The 16,638-nt window shown below is 60.9% G+C and overlaps 1 protein-coding gene across 3 annotated transcripts in view; it reads left to right on the top strand.

Annotated features, from left to right (window-relative positions):
- PIEZO1 (piezo type mechanosensitive ion channel component 1 (Er blood group)) overlaps positions 1-16,638 on the top strand; it is a 67,153-nt gene that overhangs the window by 18,436 nt on the left and 32,079 nt on the right. For all 3 annotated transcript variants that reach the window (XM_007994343.3, XM_073015646.1, XM_073015645.1), the window contains exon 2: positions 15,332-15,427. In XM_007994343.3, coding sequence (XP_007992534.3) covers positions 15,332-15,427 — 96 coding nt within the window. The remainder of the gene's footprint in view (positions 1-15,331; positions 15,428-16,638) is intronic.

The raw sequence follows: 16,638 nt of genomic DNA, 5'->3' as shown, positions 1-16,638 counted from the left end.
GTCCGCCGATTGGATGAGGCCCTCGTGCCGTCCCCCGATTGGATGAGTCCCTTGTGCCGTCTGCTGATTTAAATCAATCTCATTTTAAAAATACCTACATACCAGGTATTTTTGACTAAACTGGGCAGCGTGGCCCAGCCGCCCTGACACATGAATCAACCTCACGTCCCACCGGCAGGCGCGACCGCGGCACCCAAGCTGCCGACTGAGAACACAGCCGCGCTGACTCTGGTCACGCCTTCGCCCACCTGGGCACCTGCTCAGAACGGAGAGAGCGGCCGGCGCGGCCTCACGCCCAGAACCCCAGCACCGTGGGAGGCCCGGGTGGGCGGGTCCCCTGAGGTCAGGAGTTCGCGACCAGCCTGGCCAACGTGGTGAAACCCCGTCTCTACTAAAAATAGAAAAATTAGCCGGGCGTGGTGGGGGGTGTCTGCAGTCCCAGGTACTCAGGAGGCTGAGGCAGGAGAATGGCTTGAACCCAGGAGGTGGAGGTTGCAGTGAGCTGAGATTGTGCCATTGCACTCCAGCCTGGGCGACAGAGTGAGACTCTGTCTCAAAAAAAAAAAAAAAAAAAAAAATTAGAGATAACGACTTGGGCTCTCTAGGGACCAGGAAGCCAGGCTCCAGGTGCTGCTGTCCAGCCCTGTGCCAGTTCTACGAGGTGCTCACCTGGCCACGTGTCCGGGCAGCGCTTCTGGGGCAGCATCTGCTGGGAGGGCAAGACAGTCCTGGTGCAGGTGCCCAATTCTGTCCCCATTTCACTTACTGAGAACTCAAGGCACGGAGGGGGAGGGCTGAGCTAGGACCAGACACCAGTCTCCTGCAGAAGTACACAGACATGATGGGCGACCGTCCTAGACGCCTGCCCTGAGATTCCCCTCCCTCTCCTGCCCTGCCCCAGTGGCCTGGGGGGAAGGGAGAGCAAGGTTCTGAAGGGGGGGGTAACCAGACACCTGCCCGTGACCCCCCCTCTACAGGCTGCCTCCGAGTGGCTGGTGAGAGAGGTGGCTGGGCAGCATTCCTCCCTGGGTGCCGGGGAAGTCCCTACAGAGCAGGCCAGCTTGTGGCTGGGCCCTGGGGCAGTCTAGACAGGCCAGGCTAGTCAGGTCAGGGGGGCTGGGTACCACTGGGTGAATCACAGGGTAAGGGCTCTGAGTTAGCACCCCAGCTTCTGTCCTGGGCCCAGCACCGCTGAGGACACAGTGGGCAGCCAGGTCTGCCGGGGCCGGGTACCTGTGTTTGGAAGGCAGTGCCGCTCCTGAGAGGTGGCTCCCGGGAGATTTTCAGTGGCCGGGGTTCTTAGGAAGCCCTCGTTGCCTCTCTGGGGTGAGTTGCTGGGGCTGTGGTTGGAGTGGTCACCAGTGTCTGCCCCTGGTGCTGAGGGCGGAGTCCTTGTTTTGGGAGGTCATGCTGGGGGTCAAAGGCAGGCCATGGCAGAGGCATTTCTTTTCTCTTTTCTTTTTTTTTTCTTTGAGACGGAGTTTCACGCTTGTTGCCCAGGCTGGAGTGCAGTGGTGCGATCTCAGCTCACTGCAATCTCTGCCTCCCAGGTTCAAGCAATTCTCTGTCTCAGCCTCCCAAGTAGCTGGGATTACAGGCACGTGCCACCATGCCCAGCTAATTTTTGTATTTTTAGTAGAGATGGGGTTTCGTCATGTTGGCCAGTCTGGTCGCGAACTCCTGACCTCATGATCCACCTGCCTTAGCCTCCCAAAGTGTTGGGATTACAGGCGTGAGCCACCATGCCTGGCCTGGCAGGGGAATGTCGGTGCGTGATCTCTGCCTGGAGAGCACGCTCGTGCTTCCCGGAGGACGCTTTAGAACATGGCGCCTGGGTCTGGGTGAGCCTCAGCCTGAGCAGCTCCCTGCTTAGGGCCCAGTGACGCTGGTGGTGTGGACCTCAGCTCTGGAGAATGGGTTATGTGGAGCCTGGGCGCCTGGAGGAATCTGGGGGAGGCATTGCCGCCTGCTCGCTGCTGGGGCTTCAAGAGGACCCCATCTCTTGTGGCCGAGACCCCGTGTTTCACAGCACGTCCTGCCTCGTACCCTGCCTCGCCCTCCACAGCTCCGTGACCTCTGGGTTTTCCCCAGGACCTTCGCATCTGATGTTCCCAGATCCTTCCCGCCACTGGATCCTGCTCCGGTGACCCCCAGGGAAGCCTTCCCTGAGGACCCAGCTCAGCATCTGGTGCTAACTGTGGCTCATCATGCACTCTGGCCCCCAGGAGGCTGTGGGCTCCTGAAACCCCTCTGAACCATGGGCTTCCAACCACGCCTGACCCCCGCGTGCCGACTGTGTGCAGGTGTACAGCTGTGCCTGGGGCAGGCTGGCTGTGATGGCCTCACAGAGCCCGGAGAGCTGCCTCCTAGCTTCCAAAGCCATCATTTCCGGTGGAATGGGCCGTCTCTGCAGGAATCCTACCCTCTCAATTAGTCTGGAATGCTGGGGGCGGGGCCAGCTCCAGGTCACAGAGCGACCTTGTTTACCTGGAACCTTAACATCGTGTGCTAATCAGTGTAATCAGTGTGGTCCACGCGGACTGTGGAATGTGCTGTCCGCTCCCTGGGTCAGCCAGAGAGTGTCAGGGAGCACCTACCGGCTGTTACCCCAGGGCTGCCCTGACCTAGCTCTTCACTGTGCACATTTGTACCACACTAGACCCTGGCCGGCAGCTCCAGGTGACAAGGCACGTCAGTGCCTTCCTGATCTGGTTTGTTTGGTTTTGTTTTGTTTTAAATAGGGATGGGGTCTTCCTGTGTTGCCCAGGTTGGTCTCAAACTCCTGGGGTCAAGCGAACCTTCTACCTCAGCCTCTTAAAGTGCTGGATTACAGGCAGGAGTCCCCACACCCGGCCCACCGCTACTTTCTGGGCGAAGAGACAGAGTCCCAGAGAAGAAGCCGGGGTTTGGCTGCTGGTCTGCGGCTGGTTCTGCTCACCTCCAGCCTCTGCCTGGGGCCACGCTGTTCACACAGGAGCGGCTCACAGGCTGAGGCCGAGAGCAGGGCCCTCCTAGGGGAGCTGGGCCCCCGGAAGTGCCCTGAGCTGCCAGGAGCTGGCCCTGCGTCTCATCCCTGTCTCCGGAGGACATTGGCTGCCAGCTCGCCAGCTGGCCCCTGGGCAGGCTTGAATCATGACCTGGAACGCCGGACATCTCTGGCTCCAGCCCTGGACCTGCACCCTATCCAGGCACCCCAGGGCCAGACTGTTTTGGGTGTACCCTCTGGACGGGCTCCCCCCGTGACAGCAGTCCATGGAAAGCTGTGGTTCTTAGGGGACTACCGACTCCTAGTCCTGAGCCTGGAGCTGCCGGGTGCAGGTGGGGGCGCGGGCCTGTTGGGGGCTGGGGGTCCCAGGAAAGAGCCTGTGGGACTCATGTGCTCTTAGCTTCTGGCCAAGGGGCCAGCTTGTGGCTGGCTGTCCTTCCCAGCCACGCCTGGTCAGGGCTTGTGTGCAGGGCGGCTGAAGCTGTGGGAGGCCACACTGTCCACACAGCGCCCTGTGAGCCCACTGTGCCTCAGTTTCCCCATCTGACAAGTGGCACAACAGGAGCCGCTTCCTGGCACAGAGCTCAGGGTCAGGACTGAGTCAGCACTTGTAGGCTGCTGAGCGACCTGAGGGGCTGCCCTACCCTTGCCTTGACTGCCGCGGGAGACCTGGCAAACCGCTCCGGCCATGGCGCTGCTGAGGGTCTACACTTGGCAGTCAGGAGCCCCTTCTCCTCCCCAGACACATCCTCTCCTTGAGGCCGGAGGGGGTCCTGCCGTCCCTGGGGTTGTGGAGTTGTAGGAATCCAGGAGGGCAGTGCCTGCAGCTCAGATGGGGGCCGGTGGGCAGGGCCAATGCACTTGGACCCTCCGAGGATGGCAGGAGAGTGCCCTGTGCCGGTCGCTGACCTCACGTGGCAGAGGCCATGGTGTGTGAAGGGAGGAGAGCTGAGTTGGAGGCCTTACTTTGTCACCGCCCCTCTGAGTGCCTGCTGTGTGCAGAGGCCAGCGGGGGCCCCTTCATCTGGGCTCTGCCCAGACCCCTGGGTAGGCCGGGAGGGAGGCCTTGCTGCCCACAGAGGTGGCTCCGCCTGGCCCAGCTCCCTTCCCAGGGCACAGCAGAGGCATAGGGTTGGCTTCGTCAGACATTCAGGGACCCGCGTCCTTCCTGGGGCCCCACCCTCTACCCACTGTCCCCCACCTATTTACCTGTATCTGTGCCAGAGATGGCTGCCCAGATAAGCCCTGGTTTCCTCCCTTTCTGAAGAGGCTAGAGAGGAACCCACTTGCGCAGAGTCAGGGGATTGCTCTGTGCGGAACGCGGGCCTCACCCACGCCCTGGAATCTGTCCCCTTCTTGGTTGTTGAGGGATGAGTCCCAGATCCCTGACCCTCCAGGAGAGCCCAGCACAGAAAAACGCTGAGGCCTCCACACCCTGGCAGCACTGCTGGTCGTCTGTGGGGAAGGACAGGCCCTTTGGAGGGTGGGGGAGGCAGGGAGGGCAGTGGGGGGCGGGTCAGAGGAAAGGCCCCGATGTGGGGGATGTCTCACGCGTGGGGTGGGGGGAGGGTCGGGGGAAGGGGGGAAGGGCCATCGAGGCCCCGATGTGGGGGATGTCTCACACGTGGGGTGGGGCGTTCTCATCTCTGCTCAGTCTCCTGCCATGCTGTGGGTTGTTCACTGCTGACCCCAAGTACCAAGAAGATGAGGATGGGGTGCTGAGCAGCATGGGGAGAACGCAAAGGCACCCCCCAGCTCACCCGCCCCCGCCCCTCGAGCACAGTTGCCATGGTGTGGGGACCAGAAGGCAGCGGCTTTGGGACCAGACTGCGTCTGCCTCGGGCCGTGCTGCTGGGCCTCTGGTCAGCACCATCGTGCCCTCCAAGTCACTCAGCCTGGTCCCCTCCTGGGCTAGGGCAGTGCCACAAGAGCTCAGGCCCAGATGTACAGGTATCACTGTTCCGCCCACCACAAGTCGCCTGGGGAACCCTCCGTCCTGCAGCCTCCGTGTGCTCATCTGTGAAATGGGCGTGTTGGAGTCACCCCTGGCTTGTGTGAGAATCCCAGGGGCTGATGCCTGCAAGACCCTGTGGGCTTTGCCCCACTCCCTGGGCAGAGACAGTTCCCCCAGTCCCCCCATGTGGCTGTGTGCAGCGGGTGCCTGCTGACCCTCTGTTCCTGCACAGTCACCTTGTTCACAGACGGACCCACCCCCGCCCTGCAAACCCCTCCAGGGCCTATGGGCTGAGTGTGGCTGGGAGGGTGACCTGGCTCTCCACACCAGCAGGTCTGAGAGCAGTTGGCTGTGGCAGGTGCAGCGGGTGCCCAGCCCACAGAGGCCACCAGGCCTGCAGGACCCTGCCCCGTGTAGGTCAGATGAGCCATAAAACTGAGTTTCCTGGACACTGAGCTGATTAAACCTGAACACCGAGCTAATTAAACCCAGGCACCGAGCTAATTAAATGCTCCAGAAACTCCTCGGTGCCCCAGGCTGCTGGTCGGGCTCCAAGTAGGTAAGGAACATTCCATTTACCTCCTGCTGCCTCGAAGGCAGGGTGGCTCCCCTCGGGCCCTGCCTGTCCAGTGCTCCCTGGGTGCTGCCTCGAAGGCGAGTGGCTCCCTCAGGCCCTGCCTGTCCTGGGCTCCCTGGGTACCACCTGCCCTATGACTGCGTCCCACTGTTGCCTTTGGACAAAGCCTGCTCTCCTAGGGCCTAGGGTTCTCCCGTGAGATGGCAGGGGTTGGTTCGAAGGTCTCTGAGGTTTTCAGAGTTTTGTGAAGGGCTCTAGAATCCATTTTCTGTCTTATTGCTGGACAGAGGGTGCAGACAGGGCTTTTTCCTTGAGTTTCTCTCAACTCTCCTTTGTCCATGAGGCGGGAAGAGGGACTTCCCCAGTCCTCAGCTCGGGGCAGGGTGGGATGGACAGGGAACTCTGCAGGACCCCAGCCTGAGACAGCCCAGCGCCCCGGGGGAGCAAAGCCTGTGGCGTGGCCGTCTGGAACCATGGCTGGGGTCACTAAGGGCGCAGAGGCCCTGCTGGTGAGGGCTGGGGTGGGCTTCTGGGGTGGTGGGCACTAGAGGCGAGACCTTTGCTTGTGGAGGGTGGGTCGGGTCACATCCGCTGGGGCCTTGGAGGGGCAGGTGGGGATTCGTGCAGAGGAGGACTGAAGCCACTGGGGTTTGGGAGCATGCGTGGAGCAGGCCTGGAGGCCGGGGTGGCTGGTGAAGGTGGGCCTGGGCAGGCTCGGCCTCCATTAGGGGAGCCCCCCAGGTCCCCTCCCCACATAGCTTCCACCTCTGTCTGCTCTGCAAGGCTCCTGTGCTGGGGCTGTGGGGTGGCAGGCCATGCGGCCTGTGTGAACCTCACCATAGACCTCGCTGTGAAGGCTGCCGAGGGCGTCTGGGGGCGGGCTGGCTTCCCCCGTCCCCTGGGCCAACCTTGCCAGCCGCCGCCTTCCATAAAGGTGAGATCCGTCTGAGCCCTCATGGCCCCTCCGGGTCTGGGTCTGGGTTTTGTGCTCTGCCTGGCGTCATGGCAGGTAAGGCCCACCAGGCTCCCTTGCAGAGCAGGGCAGAGCAGCAGCCACCAGGAGCTGCCCATACCACGTCTGCTCTTTTCTTCTTCCTCTCCTCTGCCCGGCCCCGCCCACCAGCATAAGCACTAGCACTAGCACAGAAGTGTTTATGGGTTTCTCTTCCAAGCCAAATAAGGCAGAGAGCGCATTTGCAGGAGTTGGAGCAGGCTGGGGGGAGGGCAGATGGGGCTTGGACCAGGACCCCGGCTCCCTGTAGCTGCCTTGGCCTGGCAGCTGTCATCTGCGAACTAGTCCTCCCCGCCCTCACCCAGCCCTTTTCGGAGCTTCCCATGCTCAGCTGGTAGCAAAAGAAGTCAAGACCTAGCAAAGTGCCCGCCCGGCCGGGAGGCCCAGGTTCTAGTCCTGCGGCTGCCGCGGTGAGCTCTGGGGACTCAGACGACTCACGTCCTTTTCAGCTTCTGTTCCCTCCGATGAGAGGAAGGCTGGACCAAGCCACCTGCCCTGCTTCCATCCCATCTGTTCCCTCCAGTCCTTTTTCTTTTTGGCCAGTTCACTTGTTGATAACTCCAACAACGCATGAAAACATTCCCCTTGTAGAAAAGGGAAGTGCTGTGGGTAGGAGGGACCAAGGACCTCTTCTGCAAATACAGCGGCTTGGTGCGGATCTTCCTGGCCCTTTTTATATATCCCAGACATGCAGAAGTTCAGTTTTACACAAAAGGAGTGGTAGGCATCTGACTCTCTGTGGCTTGTATCCCTTGGCAGTGCCGCAGAGCTTGGTGCGCGCTTGCTCTGTCGTGCTATGCGTCAGGCACTGTTGTCTCTGCAACAATCCTTTGAGGAGGGGGTTATGGTTCTTGATTTATAAATGCACAAACTAAGACAGAGGAGACTGGGCTCATCTGTGGTCATCTCAGCAGCTGTGAGGGGTCAGGGCTGGAGCCCAGTGGTGTAATTTTACAGGGCACGTACAGACATGACACACAGGGTTCCGCTGCACACCCTACTGCCTAGCCTACTCTGCGGGTGGGTGCTGAGGCTGTTCCTGCATCTGCTGTGTCTTGTGAGTCCGTGGGTGCCTGTGGAGTGGGGGTGGTGGGCTTGCATTTCCAAGCACTGCCCCGTCACAGGCTCGGGGAGAAGCAGTTATGCATGAGCTGCCGTGAGCCCCAGGTGTGACTGGCATCACAGCAGGAGGAGCCCTGGGGATGACTGAGTGACAATGGGTGGCGACGGAGCTCACAGAGGCCAGGGTTGCCACCAGGCCAGGGCACTGCTGGGGCCAAGGCTGGGATGCGGCAGGATGTTGGTCTGTTGGGGAGTGGCAGGAAGCCCACAGGGTCAGCTGACACACAGGGACCCAAAGTGGTGGGAGCCTTGAATGCCAGACCAAGGAACTAGTCTGAGGCCACAGTTGGTCCAGTGCACAAGGGCTCGGGCCGAGAGGGTCACTGCCCCTTGATGGCCATCCCCTTGTGGGAGGAGAGGCCGGGCAGCCACTGCCGGGAACCCACCTGGGCTTGAGGGTTGGACCACATGGCTGAGGAAGCTCCTGGGGATTCCTCCTGGGATTCAGCTGCTCTGCCCTCAACCCCGGAGGGCCTGTTGGTCTAGCCCTATATCTGCTCTGCCAGTTAGGTCTGGGCAGAGTAGAGGCATAGAGGGTGGCAGAGGGATGTCCAGCCAGGCCTTTCTGTGGCACCTTCTGGGGCTGGCTGGAGTCTGTGAAATCTGTGTTAACTGGCCCAGACCCTTCCTGCCTCCTGGGGCACCTGCTGGAGCTGAGGCTGCTTGGGGAGCCTGTCTGTGACTTGTGTCTCTTGTGGGTCGTGCTGGGCTCGGTTCACCTGCCTGTAGGATGGGATGGTGCCACCCTTAGGCTGTTGGGAGGACCCAAGGAGGGTGATGCCTCTAGCCGTGGCAGCTGGCCCTGCTCCACCCTGCAGCCCGGCTCCTTCAGGGCCAGGACTCCAACGCAGGTCATGGACTCCAACCCTTGGGCTCTCCTGCTTCCCAGGGGAGGAAGCTGAGCCCTGGAGAAGGTGGAGATGGGATCTCTGTCCAGCCCATGGCTCCAGTTCCCTTTGAGAAGTCTTGCTCTATCGCCCAGGGTGGAATGCAGTGACATGATCTTGGCCCACTGCACCCTCCACCTCCTGGGTTCAAGTGATTCTCCTGCCTCAGTGTCCTGAGTAGCTGGGATTACAGGCACCCACCACCATGCCAGGCTAAATTTTGTATTTTTAGCTTCACCATGTTGGCCAGGCTGATCTTGAACTCCTGACCTCAGGTGCTATGCCCGCCTCGGCCTCCCAAAGTGCTGGGATTACAGGCGTGAGCCTCTGTGCCCAGCCCCAGCCACCAGTTTTGTACGGCACTCAGGTGGGTGTGGTCCCTGAGGACATGTCACACTGGAGATCCTTACAGTCCATTGGCCTACCCGGCCGCACCAGTGGCCAGTGCCGGCCATTGGTGGGTCCAGAGTCCCGGGGTGGAGCGGCTGACTCCAGGTTGTGGAGGGGCCTCTTAGGATCGTTCTAGGCACCCAGGTCGGGCAGGTGCCTCCATGCCTAAGACTGCGCTGCTAGTGGACTTTGGGCTGGGTGTGCGGGCGTCCTGCATGCCTTCCCTGTGGCCTGGTGCCCGTGAGGAGTGGACAGTCACCCCGAGGGTGTAGACTACCCTTGAGGCTCCCAGATGGCGGCTGCAGAGCCGCTCCTCCCTGCCTGGTGTGTGATGCCTTGCATGACTGAGGACATCTCTGACCGCTCAGTCCTGTGATCCTGGATGCAAGCGCTGGGCAACACCCAGACTCCAGGCCCCCGTCCTTCCTTCCCCTGCTGTCCTGGCTCCTGGGCGCCCCCCCCACCACCGAGGCTCTGCCCTGTGCTGGGAACCCAGGAATTACAGCCCTGCCCCCTGGCCCCTGTTTCTCATGTCGGGACCTGCTGGCCAGGTTAACTCCTGACCACCACTGTCTCAGACCTGCTGGTCCCACCCGGTCCCCACCTGTCCACTGCCTGAGGCTCTCCTGTGAGGCCTGCTCTGCAGCTCTTGGCCTGGGGGCCCCTGTCCTCTGATGGTGCCTCCAGCACTCCGTCCCCTTTGGAGGTGGTGGCTTCGAGGGTAGGTGCCACTGTTCTGTGAAAAGGTGGTATAATCAAAGCAACACCCAGATACTGAAGGAGCCGGGAAATCAAAGGAGGCAGACAGAGCAAGTATGTTGGTTCTGGGCTATTTACTGGGGGGAACTGACAGTCGGAAACATGGCCTCGGGCAGCCTCGAGACAGGTAGAGCTCTGAACCCAAACGCCTGACCTGGGGCTCGTATCTTGCCCCGGGAGGAATGTGGAGGTGGCTGGGAACGCGGCAGGTGGGTGGCCAGATTCCTTCTGCAGCCTCAGGTTTGTTTAGGAGGAAACCTACGAGGACTAGGTGTTCTTTTTTTTTTTTCTTTCCTGCATATGAATGCCAGGGAATAGGTGTTCCTGCATAAATATGATACATCAACTAGACAGTTTGGAGGCATTCCCAGACCCGGGGTTAATCAGCAGATTAGCATTTAAATAAAGTTACTCTGTCCCCACAGCCAGCCAGGCCCGAGCCACATGGCGGGGGCGGGGGTGTTGGCTGTTTGCTGCGTCCCAGGCTTGCTCCATCTCCTCATCTGCAAAGTGGGGGTGACAGTCGTGGTCCTCGCCTAGTGCCACAGGATTATATAGGACAGATTGCCCAGCCCTGTGCCTGCACTGGCGGCCGTGGTGACGTGATGGCCATGACGGTGACGTGATGGCCATGACGGTGACGTGATGGCCGCGGGCGCGTCCGCCCTCTGGTTAGGACTCCCCTCTCCCTGGGGCGCAAAAGGTGTCCTAGGGTGGGAGGGTCAGCTGCTGGGTCTGGGGCCTCTCCAGTCCCAGCTTTCAGCTCCTGTGCAGGTGTGGAGCAGGACAGCGCACCGGGGCCTTGGCTCACACGGTGCCCCCAGCTCGCCTCTGTCCGCTCTGCTATGCAGCCTCAGCTCCTGTGGGTCCCGGGTCACCTGTCCGTGTTGGCCGCGGTCTTTCTGCACCACTTCCTGCTGTCAGCCAGCGCTGGCCTGCGGGCCCCGGCGGTGTGGGGTCACACACAGGCTGCACCGGCTGTTTCATGGAGACTCCCTGCTCAAGGGGGGCTCAAAATCCTGGCCTTGGGTCTCTGCGTGGCTCCTGGAGGGAGAAAGGTGTGAGGTGTCCAGGCTGTGGAAGGCCCAGCCAGCAGCCCTCCCTGTGACAGTCCTTCAGGCCTCGCCGGGCTTGGTTCAGCCCATGTTAGAGGAGGCCAGGCTGGGAGCGGACGGCTCCTCCTCGATCGCCACAGGGAACGAGGGATGGCAGGTTCTCCTCTCCCACGCGGGTGTGGGCCAGCTGCAAGGGTCTCTCCCGGGAGCTGCGTCCTGGCGGGAGGGCTCAGGCATCTGACATCCCCCTGGCAGGTCTTCCTGTGGGCCAGTGGGAGTGGGTGGTGTCCAGCCCTCTGTGTGGAATGTTCCGGTGGAGTGGTGTGTGGTCCTGGTTACCACCATGTGGCATTTGTGGCTTTCCTGGCCAGTACCCACTGAAAGCAGAGGCCAGCCCAGCCCTTGGACACCCAGGGGCCCAGCAGCTACTGTGGGGGCAGCCTCTCCCCTCCCGACTGTGCTTCCCTCAGCTGTCGGATGAGGGTCTGTGGATGGGTGATGGCTGGGCTCTCTGCTTCCCGAGGGGCTGGATGTGGGCCACAAAGAGGCGTGTGCTGGTGGGGCGAGGGGGTCGGGGGTCAGGAGCCACCGCTCTCTCTGACCCCATCCCATTGCTGCTGACTCAGGAAAAGGTACTACCCTCACGGGGTCACAGGCCCAGGCTGGGCAGCTCCTGATGGGAACGTGGGAGCCACAGGGCAGGGCAGGCTCCTGTCCTTGCTCCTTGAATTGTCTCGGGCCCCACCTCCCCTCTGGCCAAATTTCTTCCTTCTCTGCCTGAGCCTGATCCATGAAGCTTCTGACCTGCCCTAAGTTGGAGCCAGCCTTCAAGGCCAAAAGCAATGCCGCCTCCTCCAGGCAGCCTGCTCTGGTGTCTCCCCCTCTGACTTTAGCCCACAAAGTCACAGTTGAGGCCACATCAACATACTTAGACCATCCAACAGCACCTCTGGCCGCATAGACAACACAAGTAGATACAAAGAGTGTTTCAAAAAGCCGTGACCCTGCGGCCAGGATGCCTGGACCTGGGTTCTGACCACTCTTGGGAGCTCCTCCCCTCTCAGAGCCCATCCCATCTGAAAATGGGGGGATTGGAGCATTGGCCGCTCCTCACTCCTGCCCTGCCAGCTGGCTAATCCGAGGACCCCAAGACCAGATAATGGGAGGAATGGTGGGCTGGGCTGTAACCCCGAGCCCCCTTCTCATCCCACCCCTCAGGCCGCCCCTGACAGAAAAGATGGCGCCAGGGAGACCAGCCAGGGCCCACCTGTCTCAGCCCATCCCCAGGCGAGCGGGTGGGCTCTGGGCTAAATAGCCCTCTGCCTCCCTGAGTCTTTTCCTTGTCTGTGTTGTTGGTGAGTGGCCACCACCTGGGACAAGCCTTAGCTTTGTTTCCAAGTGTCCACCACGTCCCCAGACCCTAGACCAAGTCCGCTGCCTGGTGGGACCTGCTGGGTATTGAATGAATGAATGAATGAATGAATGAATGAATGAATGAATGAACGAACGAACGAACGAACAAACTCTGGGGGGCATGTTGCTGATCACCCCAGGGCAGGCCCGTGGTGGGTCCTGGTCTCAGGCAGGGGACTTGCCCTGCCGGGTGACGTTGAGCTACTGGGGAACCCCTGCCAAAGTGCCTCCTACACCCTCCATCGTCCTCTGCCTTTGACTCCACTCTGCCCCTCAATGTTCCCCTCTGGCTCGGCCAGGGGCAGGGCGGTCAGGGAGGCCTCCGGCTCCAGGCCCTCCCTCATCTCCATCCTCAGCCCCTGCACCTGCCTCATCTCCAGCCCCAGCCCCTTGCAGCCTCAGGCTCTGGCTTCTGCAATCCTTTGCAGATTTCAGGGGCTGGTTATTTTTTCATTCTGGCAAAATATACATCCATAAAACTTGCCATTTTATAGTTTGTTTCTTGAGATGATCTCACCCTGTCGCCCAGGCTGGAGCAGAGCAGCACGATCATGGCTCACTGCAGCCTCAGCCTCCTGGGCTCAAGTGATCCTCCCGCCTCAGCCTCCCGAGTAGCTGGGACCAGGGGCATGCACCTTCATCCCTGGCTAATTTTTGTAATTTTTTGTAGAGATGGGGTCTCCATGTTGCCCGGTCTGGTCTCGAACTCCTGGGCTCAAGTGATCCACCTGCCTTGGCCTCCCAAAGTGCTGGGATTACAGGCGTGAGCCACCACACCTGGCCTAAAGTTTGTCATGTTAGCCACATTTAAGGGCACAGGTCAGCAGCAGTAAACACGTTCCCATAATTGTGCAGCTGTCACCGACACCCAGCTCTAGAACTTCTTCGTTTTCCCAAAGGAAACTGCACCCACGGTACGACCTCCCTGGCCTCCCCACAGCCTCAGGGTCTGGTGACCTTCATCCCCAGGACCTACGCTTCTGCCTCCAGGAGCCCTGCCTGGTGTCCACGCCACACTAGGGCGCCCTGGCACGGGCTTTGAACCCAACCCTGGTGCACCTGAACTTGTTCAGCATTGGCCATTCCTGGCAGGTCAGACTGTGAGCTCCTCTGCTCTGATGGACGCACCTCTGATGGACGCACGGATGGCTGCCACCTGGCTGGACAGGTGCAGAGGGGAGGTGCCGCCTTCTCTGGGGACAGGGCTGGGGCAGAACCCACCGGCTGAAAAGTGCAGCTCTAGGGAACAAGCGCAAACTTCAGAAGCCTTTGCCATGAATGCATTTTCCTCCTGCCTCTTGGGCCAGATCTTATTGATTTTTTTTTATGAAAATGTATAATCATCAAAAAACTTTAGGTTTAAAAGCATGGAGCTGATGGCTATGCTTGATGCATTAATGGGAGGAAGAGGAGATGTTAACTTCAGGGAGGGCTCCTGGGGGAGCTGGGGAAGGCTGCTGTGTCCAGCAGGGCGGGTGGTGCCCCCTGGAGCCCTGGACTCTGCGACGCGTGTAGTAAGCCGAGGCTGCCTTGAGCCCGTAGCAGTCCCGAGCGTGAACCTTTTGTGTCTGCTTCTGGGAGGGTGGAAGGGTGAAGCTGCTGAGGGTGGGAAGGGAGGGGCTCTGCTTGCTGAGTTTGCCATGTGCCCCTGGCCCTTTCAGGTGCAAGTATCAACCCCATGGTGCCAATGGGGAGACGGGCCTGGAGGCCCCCCAGGCTGAAAGACCAGGCCTCCCGTGCTGTCCGTGGAGGTTGGGGTCTTCCTCTGCCTGTGCCTCCTCTAACTCACCCTGTGTTTTCCATGCCCCTGGTCTAGGGTGAGGCTCGGGTCCTGGGGACTGAGGGGCAGGTGGGTGTCACGGTGGGAGCTGGGCTGGGTTGGGCCTCCCTCCAGAAGACTTCCTGGGGCTCCTGTGGCACCAAGGATGGGGCAGACAGTGGCACACATGGCCTCCCCTGGGCACAGAGCCAGACTATGGAGGGACCCGGTTGGCTACACCCTGGCTGGGACTTTGGGGTCATGGTGGGAGCAGCAGCCAGGGGTCTCGCTTGGACATGGGTCTGAGCTCCCTGTGGCCTCCTTCCTCAGCCTCCTGACCAGGGCCCTGCGGCTGGAGGGTGGGTGGAGGGTGGGCTGCTGGTGCCCCTCAGGCAGCAAGAGGCACCTTTCCAGTCCCAGTGTCCTCCCCGGCAGCCCCAGAAAGGCTGAGTGGCCCCCCAGGTCCTCTCCAAGGAGACCACATCAGGTCCCACCCCTCATCTCCTGACAAACCTCACGTCCCTAGGAGGAAGCAGGCCTGGCTGGAGCGTGGCAGGCGCGGCCTCCCTGACTCCGGACCCTGTCAGATCAGTGCAAGTGCCAGGCAGACCCCGCGTGGGAGCTGTGTGGTTGGGACTGATGCAAACACTGGCCGGGCTCTCAGGCGAGGGTGGGAGGCCAGGCCCCAGGACCTTCTGAGAGAGGCAGGAGGGCAGACACAGGACACAGTGCGGCGGCTTCGGCGAGTGCAGCCACGTAGAGTGTTTGGGCTGAGGGCACACTGTGTCCCACCGCCCCATACCTGTGCAAGGGCTCCCAGACACGTGCTGGGCGCAGGAATCATAGCATTTTTTGGTTTATTTTTTGAGATGGAGTCTTGCTCTGTCACCCAGGCTGGAGTGCAGTGGCATGATCTCGGTGCAGCCTCTACCTCCCAGGTTCAAGCGATTCTCCCGCCTCAGCCTCCCGAGTAGCTGGGATTACAGGTGCCCGCCACCACGCCTGGCTAATTTTTGTATCTTTAGTAGAGACTGGGTTTCACCATGGCCAGGCTGGTCTTGAACTCCTGACCTCAAGTGATCCGCCTGCCTCGGCCTCCCAAAGTGCTGGGAGTACAGGTGTGAGCCACCGCGCCCGGCCCAAGAATAGCATTTTTAAAGGAAGAAAAGCAAGGTAGGAAGATGGGTCACAACCTTAGTGCCCCACTGGGAGGCTGGTGCCCATGGCGTGGCGTGGTGTGGTGTGCGTGAGATACGTACGGAAGCTCATGGGGGCTTCCATGGCTCTGGCCCAGGGCAGCACTCACAGGGCACACGGCCTTGGGGGTGTGACAAGCTGGGCCGTGGGTGCGCCGTCCTCTGGGGTGGGGGCTGGCCATCCTCTGTTGGCAACGCAGCTGACGTCCATCTCCCCGCAGCCTGCCTGCTCCGTTTCAGCGGGCTCTCGCTGGTCTACCTGCTCTTCCTGCTGCTGCTGCCCTGGTTCCCTGGCCCCACCCGGCATAGCCTCCAAGGTAAGGCCAGGGGACCCCGTCCGTGCTCTCAGGGTGGGAGGGGGTGGACATTCGTTTGGGGCCAAAATTCGTACAGCTTTCCTCACCTTCAACCGCCCGGGGTGAAAGGTGAGGGGTCCCGAGAAAAATTTTTTTTTTTTTTTTTGTGATGGAGTCTCCCTCTGTCGCCCAGGCTGGAGTGCAGTGGCACGATCTTGGCTCACTTCAAGCTCCGCCTCCTGGGTTAAAGTAATCCTCGCACCTCAGTCTCCCAAGTAGCTGCAATTATAGCTGTGAGCCACCATGCCAGCCATCAAAGCTTCTTGTTTTAATCGTAGACCCCAAGCTAAGCTCAGAATCTTTTCTGATCCGTGTTGCAGGGGCTGTTGGAGGCAAAGGGGGCCACGGGGGTGGAGTCCCTGTGTCCCCTGGGAGGCCACAGGGAGTGGGTGGGCCCCAACTGCCCGCTCCCTGCAGGCTCCAGGCCTTTTCCTCCCTGCTAAGGCTCTGGTGGCCTGGAAGTTCCAGCCGCCTCTACCGCCCTCCCGCTGCCCACCGTGGAGTTGGACCTCAGTTGACCTTGACCCACTTGCCGGTGGGGAGCTGGGGCCCGCCTTGGGAACCACCTTGGGGTCTGAGCTGGGCCAGGACCGTGCTGCTCTCCCGTATCCTCCAAACAGAGGGCAGTGAGGCCACGCGCCAAGCCTGCAGCCTGGGTGACGAGGGTGGCGGCGAACCCTCCATCCTGTGACATGTCACCTACCTGCCCTGTGGGGGCCATGTCCATTTTGTGCCCACGTTTTAGGAGAGCGGGTTTTGGAAGAAACACTCAGAGACCTGTCCCCAAAGGTCCTGGGCCAAACGTGGGTGGGGCCGGACCCTCTGCTGGCCTTTGGGTTTTGGAGGGTGAAGAGCCGCTGAAAGGAAGGAAGGTCCCCAGGGAGGGCAAGTGTAGAGAACAAGAGACCTTCCCCAGCAGAGGGCGGAGAAGAGGCCAAGCAGGACCGGGGGGCATGACTGTGGGGACACGCTCTTGGGCACCACCTTCTGGGAGGTGCTGGACGCGGCAGGCTGGCTGCATGGGGGCCTGTCCGTGGCTGTGAGGTGTCCACCGGGCTGCATTTTTCCCAGGGACTCTGGGGAGGATTTGCTTCCTCTTCCAGCTGCTCCAGGCGCCTACCTTCCTGGGCTTGGGGCCTCTCCCTCCATCTCCAGAGCCGGTGGGGTGGGGT

Source organism: Chlorocebus sabaeus, chromosome 5 (genome assembly GCF_047675955.1).
Source record: "Chlorocebus sabaeus isolate Y175 chromosome 5, mChlSab1.0.hap1, whole genome shotgun sequence".
Lineage (NCBI taxonomy): Eukaryota > Metazoa > Chordata > Mammalia > Primates > Cercopithecidae > Chlorocebus > Chlorocebus sabaeus.
The sequence above is the reverse complement of the archived record's forward strand: the minus strand, read 5'-3'. Positions and strand labels throughout refer to the sequence as shown.